We start from the raw sequence: 18,653 nt of genomic DNA on the forward strand, positions 1-18,653 counted from the left end.
GCTCGGAATTTCATTGCCTACAAATATTGTCAACTGTTTTCCAATGAACTATATTTGTTTTCAAGACTACGTGGACCAAATACCCAAGTCTGAATAAAATATACAGTGTGGGCAAAAGGAGGCTTAGAGTCTTTCGTATGGAAAATAATACAATAAATAACAATACAAGAATAAACTCGCCTGACCAGGCGGTGGCGCAGTGGATAGAGCGTCGGACTGGGACGTGGAGGATCCCGGTTCGAGACCCCGAGGTCGCCAGCTTGAGCGCAGGCTCATCTGGTTTGAGCAAGGCTCACCAGCTTGAGCCTAAGGTCACTGGCTGGAGCAAGGGGTCACTCGGTCTGCTGTAGCCCCACGGTCAAGGCACATATGAGAAATCAATCAATGAACAACTAAGGAGCAGCCAAATGAAGAATTGATGTTTCTCATCTCTCTCCCTTCCTATCTGTCTGTCCCTTTCTCTAACTCTCTCTCTGTCTCTGCCACAAAAGTAAAATAAATTAAAATTAAAAAAAAAAAAAAGAATAAACTCTGTGTTTCACGTACTCACACTGTAAACCTTTGCCCCACCCTCTAGTTTGCTTGTTTTTTGAAGCTGTTTTTTTCCTGGCAAAGATTGTAGTATAAGACCAAAGCAGGGAGTTTTCCACTGGTCAGGAACAATCACACTTTAGCTTGTAGCACAAACGCTTCATGTGCATTTTGTCAAGTTAGTTACGGAGAGGACAAGTACTCGTCTTGGATACCCTAAGTAGAGCTGGATTTCAAAAACAGAAACCATGCGTGTGTTGAGAAGTACAGTGACTCTGGATGGCGGGCTTCACTGCATTTATTTCCCTCCGTGCAAATATCAACTCTGTGAAAAGGACAAGGAACATATTAATAGTGTGAGGAATAGCGTTTCCCCCTCCCAGAGCCTCTAGAAAGGGTCTCATCGGTCCACAGGAAGATGTCTGAAACATTCGAAAACCTCCCACCGAGCTAGACCAGCAGGCGGCACAAGGGTCGGTCGGGTCAAGTTCAGTGAAACCAAGTTCAATGTGCATTCATGAAGTCCTTACTCCGTGTCACACAGGCACCGTGCTGGGAGCCGAGGATGCTGAGATGACTAGGAAATCGTCTGCAGTAAGGAGCCTGAGTCTCATGGGATTGGCAAAGGGGCAAGAAGAGAGTTGGGGGAGGGGTGATGTGTGGACTGCTCTGACAATAGAGAAGGGCAAACACTCTCAGAAGAGGCTGCACCTAAGATGTACAGTATATGGAGGAACGAAAGGATTCAGGGGCAAAACCAGAAGAGATTAACAGGTCACCATTCCTGAAGTATGAAGTAGAGGGGAATTGTTGAAGGTTTCCTCCTTGCCTTCCCTCCCCCACGTGGTCTGGGACCCCAGCTCCAGAATGAAGCCTGACTAGTGGAAGCTGACCAGTTACTGCATCCCTTAGGCAGAGAGAGAGACGGATCCAGGGATGGGCCAGCCTAAGTCATCTCACAATGCAGAGTTGTAAGGAGTGGCTTCCGGGGGACTGCTGGGAGGGAACACCCTTTGTCCTCTGATGAGAGAGCTCTCGGAAGCCATCCCGACTCCTCCTCTAAACCTTTTCTATGGCGATGTGATGCCTGGAACTACCATCCTAAGGATGTAGGTCACACACAGAGGAGGCCAAGGCCATGAGAACTGCAGAGACACACAGCTGGAGCCTGGATACAAGCACGACTGGAGCCTATGAACCCCCGTTATCATTGACATCAGCTTGAACTAAGTTTTCTCTTACTTGCAATGAACAAGTTCCAATTAATACAAGATTAATCTGAGATGGTGTTGAAGAAACAGAGACCACCATCTGGAGCACCTTTCGTGCTGGGCTGAGAACCCCGAGCACCCTCCAGCAGGTCCTGCGACTCAGACAGTACCGTCAGATGGGGAGTAACGAGGCTCTCAAAGGTGCCACCAGCTGAGCTGGGGAGGACTCTATTGTTACTGGATTTCCTTCAGTTTCACAAGGTACCTGCTTACCTATGAAGAGGCTGTGCGTTACCCAGGAAAAGGAGGGGACAATGTCAAGGAAGGTCAGCGGTGGCAAATGCAACAGTGGGCCGTTAAGATGAGGAGAGAAGAGTGTCACTTGGACTTAACACTGGGGGTCAAAGGCAACCTCAATGGAATGATGTGGACACGTCAAAGCCACGGTGAACAGGGAGAGAGATAAGATGCCGGCTAAGAGGGTACACAGGTAAGTAAGTTCGGTTTTTTAAAGTGGGAGAAACATGAAAATATCTGTAGTTTTAAGGGAAAGATCTAGGTAAAATAAGGGGCAAGAAGAAGACAAGATCTAGAAGTGAGAAACAATAGATACAGTGAGGTCCCAGAACGCAGAATTCTTGTTCTGTGAAGGCAGGCTGTGTCTTTTTTACTTCTCTTTATATCCGGAGAGATCTATCATGACCAGTACTAAGTAGCTACTCAAGAGTATTGGCAGGGGGAAAAAAAAGAGCTATTATGCAAAAATAAAAAATAAAAATTTTTTGGCAGATCTTATGAAAACACATTCTTAAAACAGCTCTCATTTCTGAGAAATAAAGTACAATGTATGGAGTGTTTTAACGTTTCACGACTAACAAAATGATGCATTGCTACAATGAGACATTTTGACTGTAGATACATCAAACAAGTAAGGACACTCACCTAGGGGAAAAATAATTCAATTAGAAAAATAAACTTGGAGTACTTCCTTTCTAAAAGGTACTGAACTTGACTTCAAAAAGCTAGGCAAGTTGCCATGTGTGATTTTAAGCTACTTGATATTAGTGGTAGCTTCTATGCACTGGGAAGTGACTTTACAACTACTTATCTGCACTGTCTAATACAACAGCTAGTGGTCACACTTAAGTGGCTGGTCAAACCGAGACATGCTGTGAGTGTAAAATACACACTGCATTGAGAAGACTTGGAGCAAAAAGAGCATGTAAAATGTCTCATTAATATTTGTACATTGATTGTATACTGAAATACTATTTTGAATATATTAGGTTAAAAATATATTACTGAATTTTAAAAAGTATTGGCAATTGGAGATGAAAAAGTAAGAATAAATGTGGAGGTAGATCTACAAGTTTAGGAGTTGAAGGTGTCTAGAAATGAGTCTCACTTTGTTAGGTAAAGTCTGAGGCAAGGTCTTCCGCAAAGTGTAAAAGCTTGCATATTTCTCTGCTATGCAGCCTGTGACCCATTTTGATTTTACGCCTTCTACTTCCTGCTTCCTTAGTCTAGAGCTCATAAGTTATCCCCCAAAGTCAGAACCCCCATGCTTACCAACATAAATCCCACTATCCTTTAATCTCACCATAGACCATTTTCTTGGGAAAGAAGTTCCTATTATCCTGTCTAATTTAGTGTCTAATTATTTCCTAGCAAAGGAGCCAGTACTTAATTCAGCCTTCCCGCCACCACACTGGATAGGACAGTGGCCAAGATTATAGGCTCTGTAAATAACTTCGATGCTATTTAAATTAATCTAGAGCAAATAAAGAAGGAAGACTTGAAAATTATTTTTAGGAAGTAAATGCAAAATTAATGCCAAATCCTGACAAAGGTCCACACACAACGAAAATATAAGGCTAACCACACTTGGAAATACTGATGCAAAACATCCTTAATAATAAAACATAATCCAACAGCATATTAGAGAAATAATTCATCATTTACCAAGTGAGCGTTGTTTCAGGAATGCTAAGATCAATAATACAAAATCTACTTATATAATTCATCCTTTTAATAAATCTAAATAGAAAAATATAGGCTTATAAACACTGAAAATACATTTTAATTAAAAAATATTTTTTAGTAATTAGGCAAAACCCACTAAATTCTTCTTTAACATGATACTTTTTATCTATTTTAACCCCAAATCCATTATCATAATGTCAAGACAGCAGGCTTATTACCATTAACATCGGGCAAAGACAAGAATTCACATTAGCACATTTTTATTTGACATGGTATGGGAGTTACTACCAGTGCAATTAGACAAGAGAACGAAATTAGAAGCACAAAAGCTTGTGAGGAAGAAACAACCTGATCGGCGCTCGCCCAGGACACGTCTGTAAGCTGAGATATGCCAGAGCGCCAACTGAAGCACACTCATCGAGACCTCAGAAGGTAGCAGGGCTAAAGATTAACGCCCAGACATCAGCAGCTTTCATATACACAAACCGTCATCGTTTAGAATGTATGTATATATAAAAGCAAACCTCCTCTAACAAAAGCACTCCCCAAAAAAATACACAGAAGTAAATCTAGCAAGAAATATATAAGTGCTATATAAAGGAAAAAAAAAAACCTTTAAAACTCTACCACAGGACTAAAGACTTGAACAAGTACAAATAAATATACCAGCTTCCTAAACAGAAAACCTTAATTTTATAAGGATTTCTTTCTTAGTTAAAAATGTTAACAGGATTTGAAACAAAAACACTGCTAGTTTTTGTTATTCTTGTTTTGTTGTTGTTTGTTGTTGTTTTGGGAGCTAGACAAGCTACATGAAAAAAAATGGCTAGGAGAATTCTGCAAAAGAATAGTAGTGACCAGTCCTACCAAATATTAAAACATACTACAGAGCTTCAGTAAATAAAACAATATAGAGAGGCACATGAATAGATACAAATAGTAGCACAGTGACATGAATGGATCTCAAAACTCTAGTGCTGACAGGGGCCGCACATGTTATTAAACTTTTGTTTTTCTCTGGTCAATCTGTCTTTTATTGCAGGGAAGTCTCAGCCACAGACCCATGAGGGGAGAGGGAAAATTATTTTTCCTGCCCTACAGAGAAACAGGCTCTACCATCTAGAGTGCCACAGGCTACCATCCAGGTCTATTTAAGTGCCCTCTAAAGTGTTCGCACAGGGGTAAAATCAACTAACGACTCATTTCTTATAACATACCTGTTGTCAAGCAGTGCAAGATTGTACATATAAACTGTACTCTGATAAAGTTTTTCCCCCACGGGGGAATGGGTAAAGAATTCCAATACTGCTGCTATAGATGTATAGTGGAATTGAACAATTAAATTAATAGATGGAAGATAGTGAGAACCAAATTTCTCACTGTTGGAGAAGAGCAAAGGGAGAAGACTAGTATGATCGATGGATTAAATTATAAATTAGGTAATGATAATCAGATTATAGATTAGAGCTGGAGACATCAGTATGAACTCATGCTTAACTTACTATGTATACAGATGGTTACATACAGCAATGTTTATAGATATGTTAAATATGAGTTAGTAGACACAGATCTCTTTCCCTGTTCAGTCAGTTGAGGGAGCCTAGACACAACACCACCCCCATCTAGTTTTTAATACCACTCTTCAATGGAAAGAATCAGGGCTCCATGCAGAACACCGACTCCAGGACCCAGGAGGAAATATATAAAATGAGCCCAGAGCAGGTGGTTTTGATGGAAAAGAATAGTGCTCAAAAAAACAAAAACAGAACCAAGACCCACACTGATGAGGGTATGTCAAAGGGACGTAGAGGTCAACTGAAAGAGCTCACATTAGCCAAAGCTGGACCAATTTGAGCAATAAAATCAATAAAGGAATATGGTATTATAACCTAAAGTGTAAAATTAATATTCATGAGTCCATATAATATAAAAAATGATTAAATAAATAAATTAATGGGAGATAAAAGACAATTCTCTCATGTAGAATAATTCAATATATGTTATGTAGACAGTTTTTTAGGAGGTGGATCTCAATTCCCCATTCCACTGGTATGGACTATGCATAATGATCTCCATCAAAGAGCACAGCATGGAAAGGGGGGAAAGAGTAACTTTAACACCCGACCAGACCTCCTCAAAACTGCCAAGGTCATCAAGAACAAGTCTAAGAAACTATCACAGCCAAGAGGAGACCCTAAGTAACATAGTATACTAGGTGGGATCTTATAACAACAACAAAACAACAAAGGATATTAAGTAAAAACTAAGAAAATCTGAATAAAGTATGAACTTTATAATATATCAATATTGGTTCTTTAATTGTAACACATGTGTCATACAAATGTAACATGTTCCTAATGGGAACTCTTTACCTTTGCAATTTTTCTGTAAATCTAAAACTGTTATAGAACATTACGATTTATAAAGAAAGAAAAGCAAACATCAAGTAACTGCCAGAACATCTGAAGTCCCTCTTCTCCTTTCCCTCTCTCACATGATGTCCCCTTTCCACCAGATGAAATGGTGTCCTTGATTTTGCGTTTCTTTGCTTTTCATAAAAATTTTGCCATGTCGCCATGTCCTTGAGTAATATCTTGTTATTCTGAACTTTATATCAATAAAGTTATACTGTATGTATTTTTCAGCTGGTATCTTACTCCCATTTAACACTGCAGGTGCGAGCTGACCCATGGTGGTGTATGTGGCTGCAGCTCAATTCTTTTCATGGTTGGATGATAGTCCACTGGCTGACTGGAACACCATGTACACTGGAACACCTACTATTATGTTGGATATCAGGTTGCTTCCAGGTCTTGCTGTGGCCAAAGACATGGCCACAAATGTTCTTGTGTGTCCATGTAAGAATTCCGATGTCATAATCACCTAGAGGTGGAATTGCTCGGTCATAAGGCGTGCATGTTTTCAACTCTGTTCCCAATGCCAAAGGGTTTTTGTCCTGTCAATTTAGATCATCTCTGATGAGAATTTACTTTTCCTAAATTTTGTTCCTTGGAAATTTAGGGATCAATAGAGGCACTTTTTTCCCCCTCAAAGTTTTACATTCTATGTGATTTAAAAATCATTATTTGGTTTTTAAATCACAATTTCATATTTGTAACAACAACAAAAAAATGGTGGTAGATGCCAAATTGTGCTACATGAGAAATTACCATAGACCTTAACTTGTCCTGGGAGATTAACTTGCTCAATATAGAGATATTTCTGCCATCTGTGAGCATATATTTGAACTTGGTGTACAAGGGAAAAAATAAAGACTTGGCATTTTCCTACTGAACAAGGTGCCAAGTTCTATTCTTGTGAACCGGCCTTCATCTGAGATAAGTTTAATTACATTCCTAAGAAAGAGGGAAGGAAAAGAGGGAGGAAGGGAGAAAGGGAAGGGAAGGAGGGAAGGGAAGGAAGGAAGGAAAGGAAGGAAGGAGGGAAGGGAAGGAAGGAGGGAGGGAAGGATGGAAGGGAGGGGAGGAGGGAAGAAGGGAGGAAGGAAGGAAAGGGGCGGGGTGGGGCTCTACAAAACAAGACCTAAATCTTTCCTCCAAAGATGAATCAAGAAATGAAGCTCATACTTCTTTTTCCTTGAAAACCTCCAATGATTTGCATTTAAGCCATATACTGGAATACTAGAAGAGCGTTTGAGGCACTGTAAAATTCATCACTCTCGCACTCAAAATTCCATTGATGTAAAACAATTCTCCATTTCTGTAGAGAAACAGTAAACTAATGACAGTGTGAATTAGTGCGTTCTGCTAGCAGAAGTGATTTCAGTGCTGAAGGCCCCACCTGAAGGTCGCTACCATCCATCCCCCCATGCCGTGGACAGGCTGGCACTCTGTGCACATGTGTTTACTGTTAACCCAGGCAGCTCACTGTAGAGGAGAACCAAGGAGGAAAAAGAAATAAATCTTAAAGCTTCTTTTCAAATGGGGAGATGGAGAGATGTGTGACAAAAACCTAGGGAGCTTCCTGTTAAGCAAGGACTCACCCATAAGCAAAACTACGTCCAATGGTGCATCTGAAGCTAATCAAAAACCTACTCACTGCTTCTTAAGCAGCTGCTCTGGGCTCTGATGGCAGCGTCTCAGCACAGGGCCACCTAATTCAGGGACTTGGGAAAGGAGTTAGAACCACGACAGCTTCTGCAGGGCTCCATCTGATGATGGTGCATTCTCCTCAGATTCCCAGTGTGCATTTCTGTGGGCCCTTCCAAGAAGAGCACTGGGCATGTCAACTTCACTCATCTATAACCCACCTCATTCATAACAACCGTGGGTGCCATAACTAACGTGGCTACCCATACCTGGAGACTATGAATGAAACAAGAATTCCCCAATTCTGCTTAGGGAAGTATACCAACTTAGGTAAATATTTCTCAATGAAGCTCACTTTCTTCTGCATTAAGGTTTGTGTGAGAAATCAGTGGGCAAGGATATTCAAAAGGCATTTACATACAGCTCTGGCTGGGTGGCTCAGTGAATATAGTCCCAGCATGCCGAAGTCACAGGTTCAATCCCCGGTCAGGGCAATCAACAAGCACACAACTAAATGGAACAAATAAGTGAAGTAAGTTGATGCTCTCTCTCTCTCTCTCTCAAATCAATAGGAAAAAAAATGTTTTAAATGCATTTACATAGAACCCAAAAGGACTCCTGTATACAAACCAGGTATGTTTTCCCTGTGCTAACCATTGCCAGCGCTCCTTTTAGCCAACCATGAAAAAGAACACAGTTTGAAAAAAATTAAGGCCTATAAAATAGTAACCAAGAGAAAGCCTTAAATGTTAGATTGACCCAAGTGTGAGTGATGGACCCATCAACCTTTAGCTACAGGAACCTAAGTTATTAAACTTCTCCGATCCTCACTTTCCTCCCCTGTTAGAGGACAATTAGGAAGCCAGGAATTAGACACCAGACCTGTTTCCCACTGGACTGGTCCAGATTCTTTAAACAGCACCTGGCTGGGGGGAACTCACCGCAGCTGGGCAGGCCAGCCAGTTCATCTTCAGGAGTGCCAGAGTACCTTCTCCAAATGAAAACCAGGACCGCTGTGGCTAAACTCCTAGGCACAAGGGGAACAGTGTCCCTCACTAACTTTCACATGTGCACAAGCTCAGCAGTTGGGTCTGAAACAGGGGCGCATCCCTTTTAGTCGTGAGACTAATAAATTAAATATGTTTTGTCACAGCACAAAAAAATCACGCGTGAGTGTGGAAGCCACACTTCAGGTTAACCAGTTGTCTCCAAAATCAAATACGCCTCCAAACAGGAACGTCTGCTGTTTTGAAAGTTGAGGAACAAAACTGAGGTTGACACGTGACACTTGAATTGTCCAACTTGACAAACTTTCTACGTTCTCCTGAGAGGGTCATAAGGCTTATTCTCTAAATATCTTAGATGAGAAATTACAGTTATCTTAGGAGGTCAGAGAGTGTTACAGCACTTCTGAAACAGACGTGTCGGTTACCTCACCCGGAGCCCCACATAAGTACCATAGAAAAGAGGCCCTGCCGCAGGAAAATCCGTGTTTGTGGGAAGCATGGCATTCTGAAGATGGCGCGCCTTAATCAACAACATTCAAAGTGAAAAACATTTTTAAATTGTGTAGCGAGCAAAACAGAACCGGAAGTTGCACCACAATTTGCAAACCTTACCTTAGACAACAGGAGAGTCCGCCATCCCCAAAGCTGCAGCTCAGGATTATCCCACAGGCAAAAACGACACCAGGGACTGGGAGACAACTCCGGAGGTCGGGCTGCACCCCACCACCTTCTGACTCGGTCAGCCCCCCCTGCAGGATTTCAAGTGGAGAACCACGCCCCACATGACAGAGCCAGGTGTGATCCTCTCCACTATCCTACCAGAAGGCCGACCTGCAGCCATGCCCACCACCCTCCTTGACTCAGCTGCCTTCCATGATGTCAAATGGCTTAGCCTACCCCAGGCCAAACCAATCTACTCTACCTTTAATTCCAGTCATTTGTGTTTCGTTTTCTCAATCCAAGAAGAGAGCATGGAAGCAGGATGGACTAAGATGGTCTGGGGACCGAGGGGGGGGGGAGACTTCAGAGAGAGGTGACATGGGTGCAGGGTTTAGAAGAATGGATGACTGACTGCCAAGTGGAGAAGGCAGGAAGAGCATTCTAGGCAGAGGGAACAGCATGTGCGAAGTCCTGGAAGAGGCCTGAAAGGCCCCAACAGGCTCGCAGGGATAAGAGGCTGGAGAAGCCAGCTATCTATGGTCAGGAGAAGCCCCTTGTTTGCCTCACTGAAGGGACAGAACTAGATCCTGGAAACAAAAGGAAACCAAAGAATCTGGATTTGGTCAAGGCCCTTAGTCAAGCTCCTGTGTTCATGGAGTCTGATGTTATCATGCCAATACCTCCTTCCTCAACTTGCCTCCACCTTCCTCCACCACACAATCAGGTATTGTTACCTACAGCTCTTACAGCTCCTCAGTCTGTTTCCACTAACTACAGAAGACCTGAGGATGGGAGCCTTTTATTTTATTTTTTAACTTGTATGAATATTGAGCGAATGCTCAATGAATTCCCAGTTTTTATTAATTCAGATTTTTCCAGGGGTTAAATTCAGCAAACTAGGTTCCAGGGATAAGAGTAGGAAGAGTTCCAAATCAAAGTCCCCATAGCCTTAGTACTGGCTGCAAGTGGCAGAATCCAGAACCACAAAAGTTAACTTCAAAAGCAACTACACTTGGGACTACCCTCCATGAACTTGGACTCTTCTCCCTTTCTGCCCAGCTCTGTTCCACCACCCAAGCTGAGAGTCACTCTGACTCCTCCTGGGAATACTGGGCCAGGAGGAATAGGTACCAGTCCCTCCCTGGTTCTGAACATACCCCACCGACTAGGAGGGCGGCGGACAATCAATGCATTTAGCGAGTGCATCTGGCCCTGAAGTGAGAGGGAGTCTGTTCCTGGGTGTAAATGCCAAGTTGCAGGAGGTTACCATAGCAACTCCAACAGGGTGCAGCAGTGGGCAGCTTTGCACAGAGGTGCAAAAAACCCATTCCCTAACATCTGGGCTTTTGCTGTGCACATGGGATCCTAATAGGCACATCATGGCTTTAGGCCCTAGCTTTGGGATTCTGCAAAAAAAGAGGTGGAATTTTTAATATTTGCTAGTCTAATGGTCCCTTTGTCGTGCACCACACATGTCTCCATGTAGCACAGGACACACTGCATATAAAGTTCAAAACAGGCTATTTAGAAACACACAATTCCCTTTACTCTTTCCTATGCACTATGACAAACAGACTGAACTTGCCTGTCAGCAGGGCTTCCACACGAGATTTACAGCCCCGACTAACCAGCAATTGCACATTGTGATGAGCAGCATATCCAGTGTCCCCATTCCCAGTCAGCTCCCCGTTCTTCTATACTATTAGTACATTTTTAATGCAAAAATAAATAATGCCATCAAGAGCATAGGTTGGTTCAATGGCATTGCTGAGCTGCGCTCCAGGCCTGTAAACCAACTCGTCCAAGGCCAGGAGATTTCAGAAATTGTTTTTCCATAGGAATGGGAAACTTCCTCATGTTTTCAGTGTGAAGCTATCCGTTGTGTGAAGAAAGAGCACGAAGAGATGTCAGGTGACATTCCACTTGTGGCTCTAGCCTATGTGTCCATCAGGAAGCCATGTCCCTGCAAAGTGAGTTCTAGCTGGTGGGGCATAAAGGAGCTAAAACAGTCTCCTAGACATTACCATATTTTTTCTTGAATCTAGAGACTTACTTGTGGTTATTTCTGAATTCTTTCCTGGGCAAAATAAGAATGATGGACAGCATCACTAAAGAAACCGGATTGCACAGTAGGTGTGCCCAGCAGGGTGAGAGAGACACCTGCCATGAAGAAGCAAGGGGAATTTCAGTTGCAGAAATCACAGGAACTTGTGGGGGGGGGGGGCCTCGCCAGGTGCTGGGGCAGGACCACAGTCCCTTTCCCTTTGCAACCTGGTAGTGAAAAGTGGGGGGTCAGAAGTGAAGTAGTTTCTGGTACCTGAAGGAGTTTTGTGGCCTAAGAAATGAAAAAAGGGGTACCAAGAGAGATATGTAGACAAAGGAAGGATGGAAGAGCAGCTCACCCAGGGAGGCCAGGGGTGCCTCTGCCTACCCAGGGTGTTCTCAAGAACAAAGAGGAGAGCAAAACCACGGAAGGAGTTCGGCTGGGTGACTTCTCGATCCAGGGACCTGTGAGGTGGCACGGAGATGTAGAGGTGGCTGTCATATTTGTAGGTATGAGGTAGGACTCACCAGGATGGACACTAGAGGTACAGGAAACTTGAGTGTCCTGGAGGAAAGGCCAGAGAGAGTGTCAGTAACCTGGTGACAGATAAGGAGCTCTCAGTAAGTGAAGAGGCAGCCAGTGCAATGTGGCCCGCACACGCCTGGCAAGGCGACAGACAGCAGATACCTGTTTCCTACTCCCCCAGGAAATGCTGTGGGTGGACGTGGGTGTCCAAGGAGTGGGAAGCGAAGAACTGAGCATGTGGCCAGGGAGTAGGTAGCCAGGCTTATGGGGGCCCAGCTGGTAGCAGCCCCGTAGGGCTGTCGATGCGCTCCTGAATGAAGGCTGGGTGGTCAGGCTGGGAAGGTTTCAGGGACGCTGGCAACCTGTTCCTCTGAGTCAGGGCAGATGCAGGAGAGTGAGGGCCCAGCACTCAGGTGGGATGTGGGGAGAAGTCAGGGACACCGAGGCGCCAGCCCGCAAGTGGGTGTGGAGAACGGCCTGGAACGGGGCGGATCCAGCGAGGTAGCAGTGGGGGAGGGGAAGTCGCCGGCCAGTGCCTGTGTAGCGCGAGCCGAGGTGGGGGGTGGGGAGCCGGGCCAGCGTCTCCGGCCGCCGCGACCTCCCCCGGGACTCACCCAGCACGAAGTAGGGCAGCTCCGTGTTCTCCAGGTCGTCCACCACGACCATTTCTCCCGGGAAGTCGTTGCGCACCGAGAAGAGGAGCTTGGGCTCGGAGGCCGAGGGGCTGTGCATGATGCTCAGGTCGTTCTCGCGCAGGAAGGGCAGCGCCGACACCGTGATGCTTTTGAGCTTGCACTCCAGCTCCTTGGAGGGATCCACGTCGCCGGCCGCCGTGGCCAGCACCGCCGCCGGCCCCCAGCAGTAGGCGAGCAGGGCGCAGAGCCCGGCTAAAGCCATCTTGAGCCCCGGCACCTTCCTCCCAGCGCCGCGAAGGTGGGGGAGGAAGCGAGCCGGGAGGGAGCGAGCGGGCACGCGCGGGAGGCGGGGGCGGTGGGGAGGGGACGCGCAGCGGGAGACCCCGGTACCCAGAAAGAGATGCCGCTGGCCGTGCGCGGGGCTTAGCGCTGAAGCCTAGAGAGCCCGCGTTCTTTGTTTCTTCCAGCTGCTGAGCTAGGGATGGGAAAAGGGAGGGGGGTAAGAGAGGAGTAAAAGGGAAGGAAGGACGTCGGGAGGAAAGAGGAAGGGAGCCCGGGATTCTAGGGAATCAGGTCAGCCCCCAGCAGGCTCCCCGTGCTCAAGCCTTTCTCTTTTGCATCCCTCCCGAGGAGCCCACGCTTGGCTATTGACAACCTGCCAAGCATTTCACAAACCGGTCTTTGCAATGCAAAGTCTTCCCTCTCGCAACGTTATCCTGAAGGCTCGGGAAGGGTACACGCCTTTAAAAGCGCTTACTCAGAGCAGGTGTGGGGGGATCCCTCTAGATGCAAATACACCCCCAGTTATTTTGTGGATATAGGTGGTCCCGGTCTTGTCTTTTTTTAAACCACTAGTTAGACTTGTTTATTGGATAAGCTGGTGTCGGGATCAATGCACTGTGGATGTTTTACTCAGCACTAACTTGGCAGAAATAGTTAAAGAAAAATATTAATTCTATAGATATAGCTAGATTGAGTTATAGATATGAACAACAGAGAACAAAGCTAACCTACTACATACAGTTAAGCAGCAGACCAGAACTTTCATTTGCAACTTCACTCTGCCTCTTTGTTTCATTTCTGTTATAAATGCTATCTGTTGTAATCAATATGAAGATGACTGGGGGAATGCTATAATAAGAAATGTTGAGCCTTTAATTTTAGAGAATCCAGTGACTAGAACAGAGCTAGAAGAAAATGAGATAAAGTTTCCAAGCACTCTTAACAAATGGAAAAGGAATAAAAGAATATCCTTGGGTATGGGTCAAGTCAGTCCTCCGCCCAGTCAAGAGTAGAGCAGGGTAGATGAAAACAACAGCAACAACGGCAACAATGCATATGTTTTGTTTCCCTTAGTGCTGGGCTATGTTGTCTTAAAATGATGACAGTGTGCAATAAACAGTAGTAGAAAATGACATTTTTGTGTGCTGGAATCTGGTCTTTAACTGAACTTTCTCTGACATGATGACCAATAACGTTTTGGAGAAGTATGCCCCTCCACCATAATTGATTCAATGCTGATTTAAATACTAGGTGCTATAAGACTGTTATTGGTAATTCCTACTCTCTAGGAATTTAATGCACTAAGCTCTCCAAAGAGGACTCCCATTTTAGAAACAATGTCATTCTTATTCTACCTGGTGTCAATTTATTGGCATATGTGAATGCATGTCCTTAAAAATAAGCTTTTGCCACATATTTCACAAAGTTTCTCTAGTTGATGGATGGGAATAGAGAAAAGGAGCCATATTTACCACAAAAGAAAAGAAAGAGAAAGAAAGAAAACTTCATGGCAAGTCTGAATGGAATGTATCTGAGAACTGACCCAGTGGTATAGTACCAGGTACAAAACAGACTTACCAGCTAACGACCTTCCTAAGACTCATCCTCACCTTTGTTACTCCCCTAGGAGGCACTGAGGTGGAAAAAGACTCCAGGATACCTTTTTCCTACTCTCAGTAGCATAAAAAGCAGTATTAAACTTAGTTATACAAGGTTTATCTTTGAAAAATCAGGGTGAACGCCAGGAAAACACGCGTATTCCTAGAATGTGGGCAAATGGCAAGAAACTATGAGATCATCTATTAACCTAGCCTCCTGTTTAACAGATGGGGAAATTGAGGCCAGTGAAATAGGTGTTTCACCCAAGATCATTCCGCTAAGGAGGGGTGGAGACCACAAGATATTTTTTTTTCCTTAGTGCTCTTTCCACTACACAGGTATGGAATATCTAGGTGCATCCATGGATAATCATTGGACTTTATGGGTCATGGTAACTCATTCAGTAAACATATGCATACCTACTATATGCTGGGTATTAGGCTAGGCATGGATGGATACAGGGAGAAAATTACTCCTCTGCTTTTGAGTAGCATGCAATCAATTATCTTGAAATCTTTCTAATTTTCTGAAGTGTCTTGAGTGAATTTAGAAAACCCAAGTGAACCATTTGGGATTCATTTTCTGATAAATCAATTTCTAGTATTCTATGCCCACCTATTGTCATTTTTACATGCTTTCTTATTGATATGTACAGGAAAAATAGTTCATGGATAAAATATCCATTTAAAAATGTATATATAGTTGGAAATAGTTGGGAGTTGGTGTCTAAGCCTTTACAGACTTCTTTCACTATGGAACAGTTGAGTAAGAAAACTGTACAAATAAAAAGAGATAGTATTTTGCCCAAGCACTGAATTCCTATAAACTTGGATACAGTGTCACATGGTCTCTTAGGGAATTAAATACCTAGAGATGGGGGAGAGGTTGAAGTTCAGAAACCAGCCCATCTGAACCGTGTAATGTTTTATGTTTAAATGGGACTGGTAGAAACTTATATGCATCTCACTCATTACCTTTGTGGATACCCAGTATGATGCGGTGAAATAACAGATCTGGATTCAAGTATCAACTCCACAATTTGCTTATTTAGAGGTGAGCCTGGACCATTCTATTTTTTAAAGACTTTATTTGGCCTTAGCCAGTTGACTCAGCAGTACAGCATCAATTTGGCATGTGGAAGTCCCAGGTTCGATTACCAGTCAGGGCACACAGAAGAAGCACCTATCTGCTTCTCCACCCCTTCCTCCTACTCTATCTCTCCCCCTCCTGCAGCTATGGCTCACAGGAGCAAGTTGACCCCGGTGCTGAGGATGGTACCATGGCCTCACCTCAAGCACTAAAATAGCTTGGTTGCCAAGCAACAGAGCAACACCCCAGATGGGAAGAGCATTGCCCCCTAGTGGGCTTGCTGGGTGGATTGTGGTCAGGGTGCATGTGGGAATCTGTTTCTCTGCCTCCCTGCCTCTCATTTAATAATAAAAAAAGACTGTATTTGTTGATTTTTTTTAGAGAGGGAGAGAGAGAGAAAAGGATTGGGGAGGCAGAAAGCATCAACTCGTAGTTGTTGCTTCTTGTATATGACTTGGCAGGGCAAGCCCAGGGTTTTGAACCAGCAACCTCAGCATTCCAAGTCGACACTATCCACTATGCCACCACAGGTCAGATGAGCCTGGACCATTTTTATCTTCAGTGTCCACAACAATAAAATGGGGTTAGTGATCTCTGCCCATCCCATAAGCTAGAGATAATACAAGTGTAAGTGTTTATATGTGCTAAGATACTATAAAATATCAAGTTCTATTATCCCCAATCCTGACTTTTCTCTTGAAATTCAACTTCTTATATTCAGGTGCCAATGGCCTTTCTCCTTGACTCATAATGTTCCCTTGATTCCAAATGCTTCCCTTGCTATTAACATACTCTTATCACAGCTGCCAGGTTGATCTTCATGAAATCTTGCTTTCATCATGCCATTTGAACCACCTGCCACCTGTGGGAATAAGTTCAAGCATGGTTTAGAAATTTAAAAACTCTTCCAAATCGCATACTACTTATTCTCGTATATTTATTGCTTACTACACTGTCCTTGCCCCTCCCCCACAACACACATGCACACTCCAATTAAATTGAAGTCCGTTTTCCATTTTCATTCTTCCTGTGCATTTTGTCTACCTGGAATGCACCACTGTGTTCTCCAGATTGACCCATTCTTGCAGACCAATAACCTGCCTCATCTATGTCTTGACTGCCTCCTCTCATAGCTCCGGTCATGGAGGCCCCCCCCCACATACACACACACACGTAGGAGGCCAAAGGCCATTTCCTGACACAATGTGTTACATTCAATTATTCTTATTAGCAAAATAGAAACAATAATATATGCCTTTTAGAATAGTTGTGAAAAGGAAATGAAATTATGTATAAAGGATCTGACACATTTTAGGCATTTAGTTGGTGCTCAGTATGATAGCTTTTGCCATTATCCCCTTATTCAATTACTTCAGAATCTTCTTTGTGAGACTTTTTTCCCCATGTAGTAGCCAAAAGCAAATTAAGTGATTTACACTCTTAGCTCTATACCCAGGATAAATGATTGTATATGTCTACCAAAAGACATACAAGAACATTCATAGCGGTTTACTCATAATAGATTTAAAAAATGGGAACAATCCACAAAAAAAAATGGGAACAATCCAAATAGGTACCAATTAGAGAATAAAAAAATGTCATACAATCATGTAACAAAATACTACACAACAGTAAAAAACATGCAACTACATGGATGAACCTCCCAGACATAAAGATAAATGAATGAAACCAGACATGAGTAAAAATGTATTACTCTAATACTGTATTTATGAAATTCAAAAACAGGTAACATTAATCTTTGAAGATGGGAATCAGAATATGGTTATCACTGGGAGAGAGGTTTTGACTAAGAAGGTCAGGACAAATTCTTTGGAGTGCTGAAATGATGTGGCTAGTGTTCACACGGATATGTATATAGGCAAAAAGTCATCAAACTGTACACCTGTGGAATTGGTTCATGTATATTATACCTCATTAGGTTTTCTTACAAGGCTCAGGACTCCATAGAAGGAAGTACAGGCAACTTTTTCTTTTTTTCATGTTCTTTTCTTGTCTCCCACTTCACCCCTTTTCCTTTTTCTCCCTTAGAGATCTTTGAAATTTTAACTTTCCTTTGAAATTGATAACAATCTGTTCAACTATTCTTTCCCTTAACTCAGTCCCTTTCCCAGTGTTATGAGAGTCACAGCAGCTAATGTCTTACGACCTGGGACAAGTGCAGGGGGCTTCTGGCACTGAGCAGCGCAGGAGTAAATAACTCAGCAGTTGGACAGCAACAGATTTAGGACGTCACTGGTTCACCTGGATATTTTATCCAATAGGAGAGTTGGGGACCCTCTGAGGCCACCACTCTCTGTCACATTTTGTAGCCTAGGCAAACAAATACCTACGGGCTGGAGAAGGAAGGTCAAACCTGTGTAAGATACAGAGGAGGGAATAGAGGTGAAAATGGTGGATGGTTGGGACTAAGGGTATGTATGTGAGGAATAGTTCTAATTTCCCCCCATCCATTCAGAAAATCTGGTTCCTTTATGCTTTTTAGCTAATCCTGATTTACATTACTTTGACATTCATTAAACCTCTGCATTCTTTTTTTTTTTTCTCCAGTTTTCTTTTTAACAAAATGTTCTAATGTTCAGTGTTGCTCTTCCTTCAAGGTACTAAATTAAACCACTTCTCTCCCTTTTTGACTGTATTTTCTCTATAGTTCTCCTAACACATGACTTACTGTGAAACCCCCAAATTCCTTTGCCAGCTCCAACCCCGAGCTCTTCCACTGAATGGGAGGTTTTTTCAACTATAACTCTCTACTGCTCTTGCCAAAATTTAGTGTCGTGTGCTAGTTAGCTCTACACAATTCAGTTGTGCATCCTCGTTAGGACATCAAGAATATATTTCACAGTCTTTGATTCAAAGTTAATATTTTCTCCCCCCCCCCCCATCCCCAATTCACAGGCTCAGCTACAGCAGCTGCTTCATAGAAACAAGGCTGGTCCTGTTCTGAATTTCTGGTCTCCCTTTAAAAACCAAATGGAGATGCACAGTCCCTCTTCCTGACACTCACTGAAGTGAAAGGA

General features: G+C 43.4%; 1 protein-coding gene across 5 annotated transcripts in view; it reads right to left on the reverse strand.

The window, feature by feature from the left end:
* Positions 1-13,155, reverse strand: part of ASTN1 (astrotactin 1) — a 295,307-nt gene extending 282,152 nt beyond the window's left edge. For all 5 annotated transcript variants that reach the window (XM_066361604.1, XM_066361603.1, XM_066361600.1 and 2 more), the window contains exon 1: positions 12,625-13,155. In XM_066361604.1, the coding sequence (XP_066217701.1) occupies positions 12,625-12,907 (283 nt within the window). In that variant the 5' untranslated portion in view covers positions 12,908-13,155. The remainder of the gene's footprint in view (positions 1-12,624) is intronic.
* Between the last annotated feature and the right edge of the window lie 5,498 nt (positions 13,156-18,653).

Source organism: Saccopteryx leptura, chromosome 2 (genome assembly GCF_036850995.1).
Source record: "Saccopteryx leptura isolate mSacLep1 chromosome 2, mSacLep1_pri_phased_curated, whole genome shotgun sequence".
Classification (NCBI taxonomy): Eukaryota; Metazoa; Chordata; class Mammalia; order Chiroptera; family Emballonuridae; genus Saccopteryx; species Saccopteryx leptura.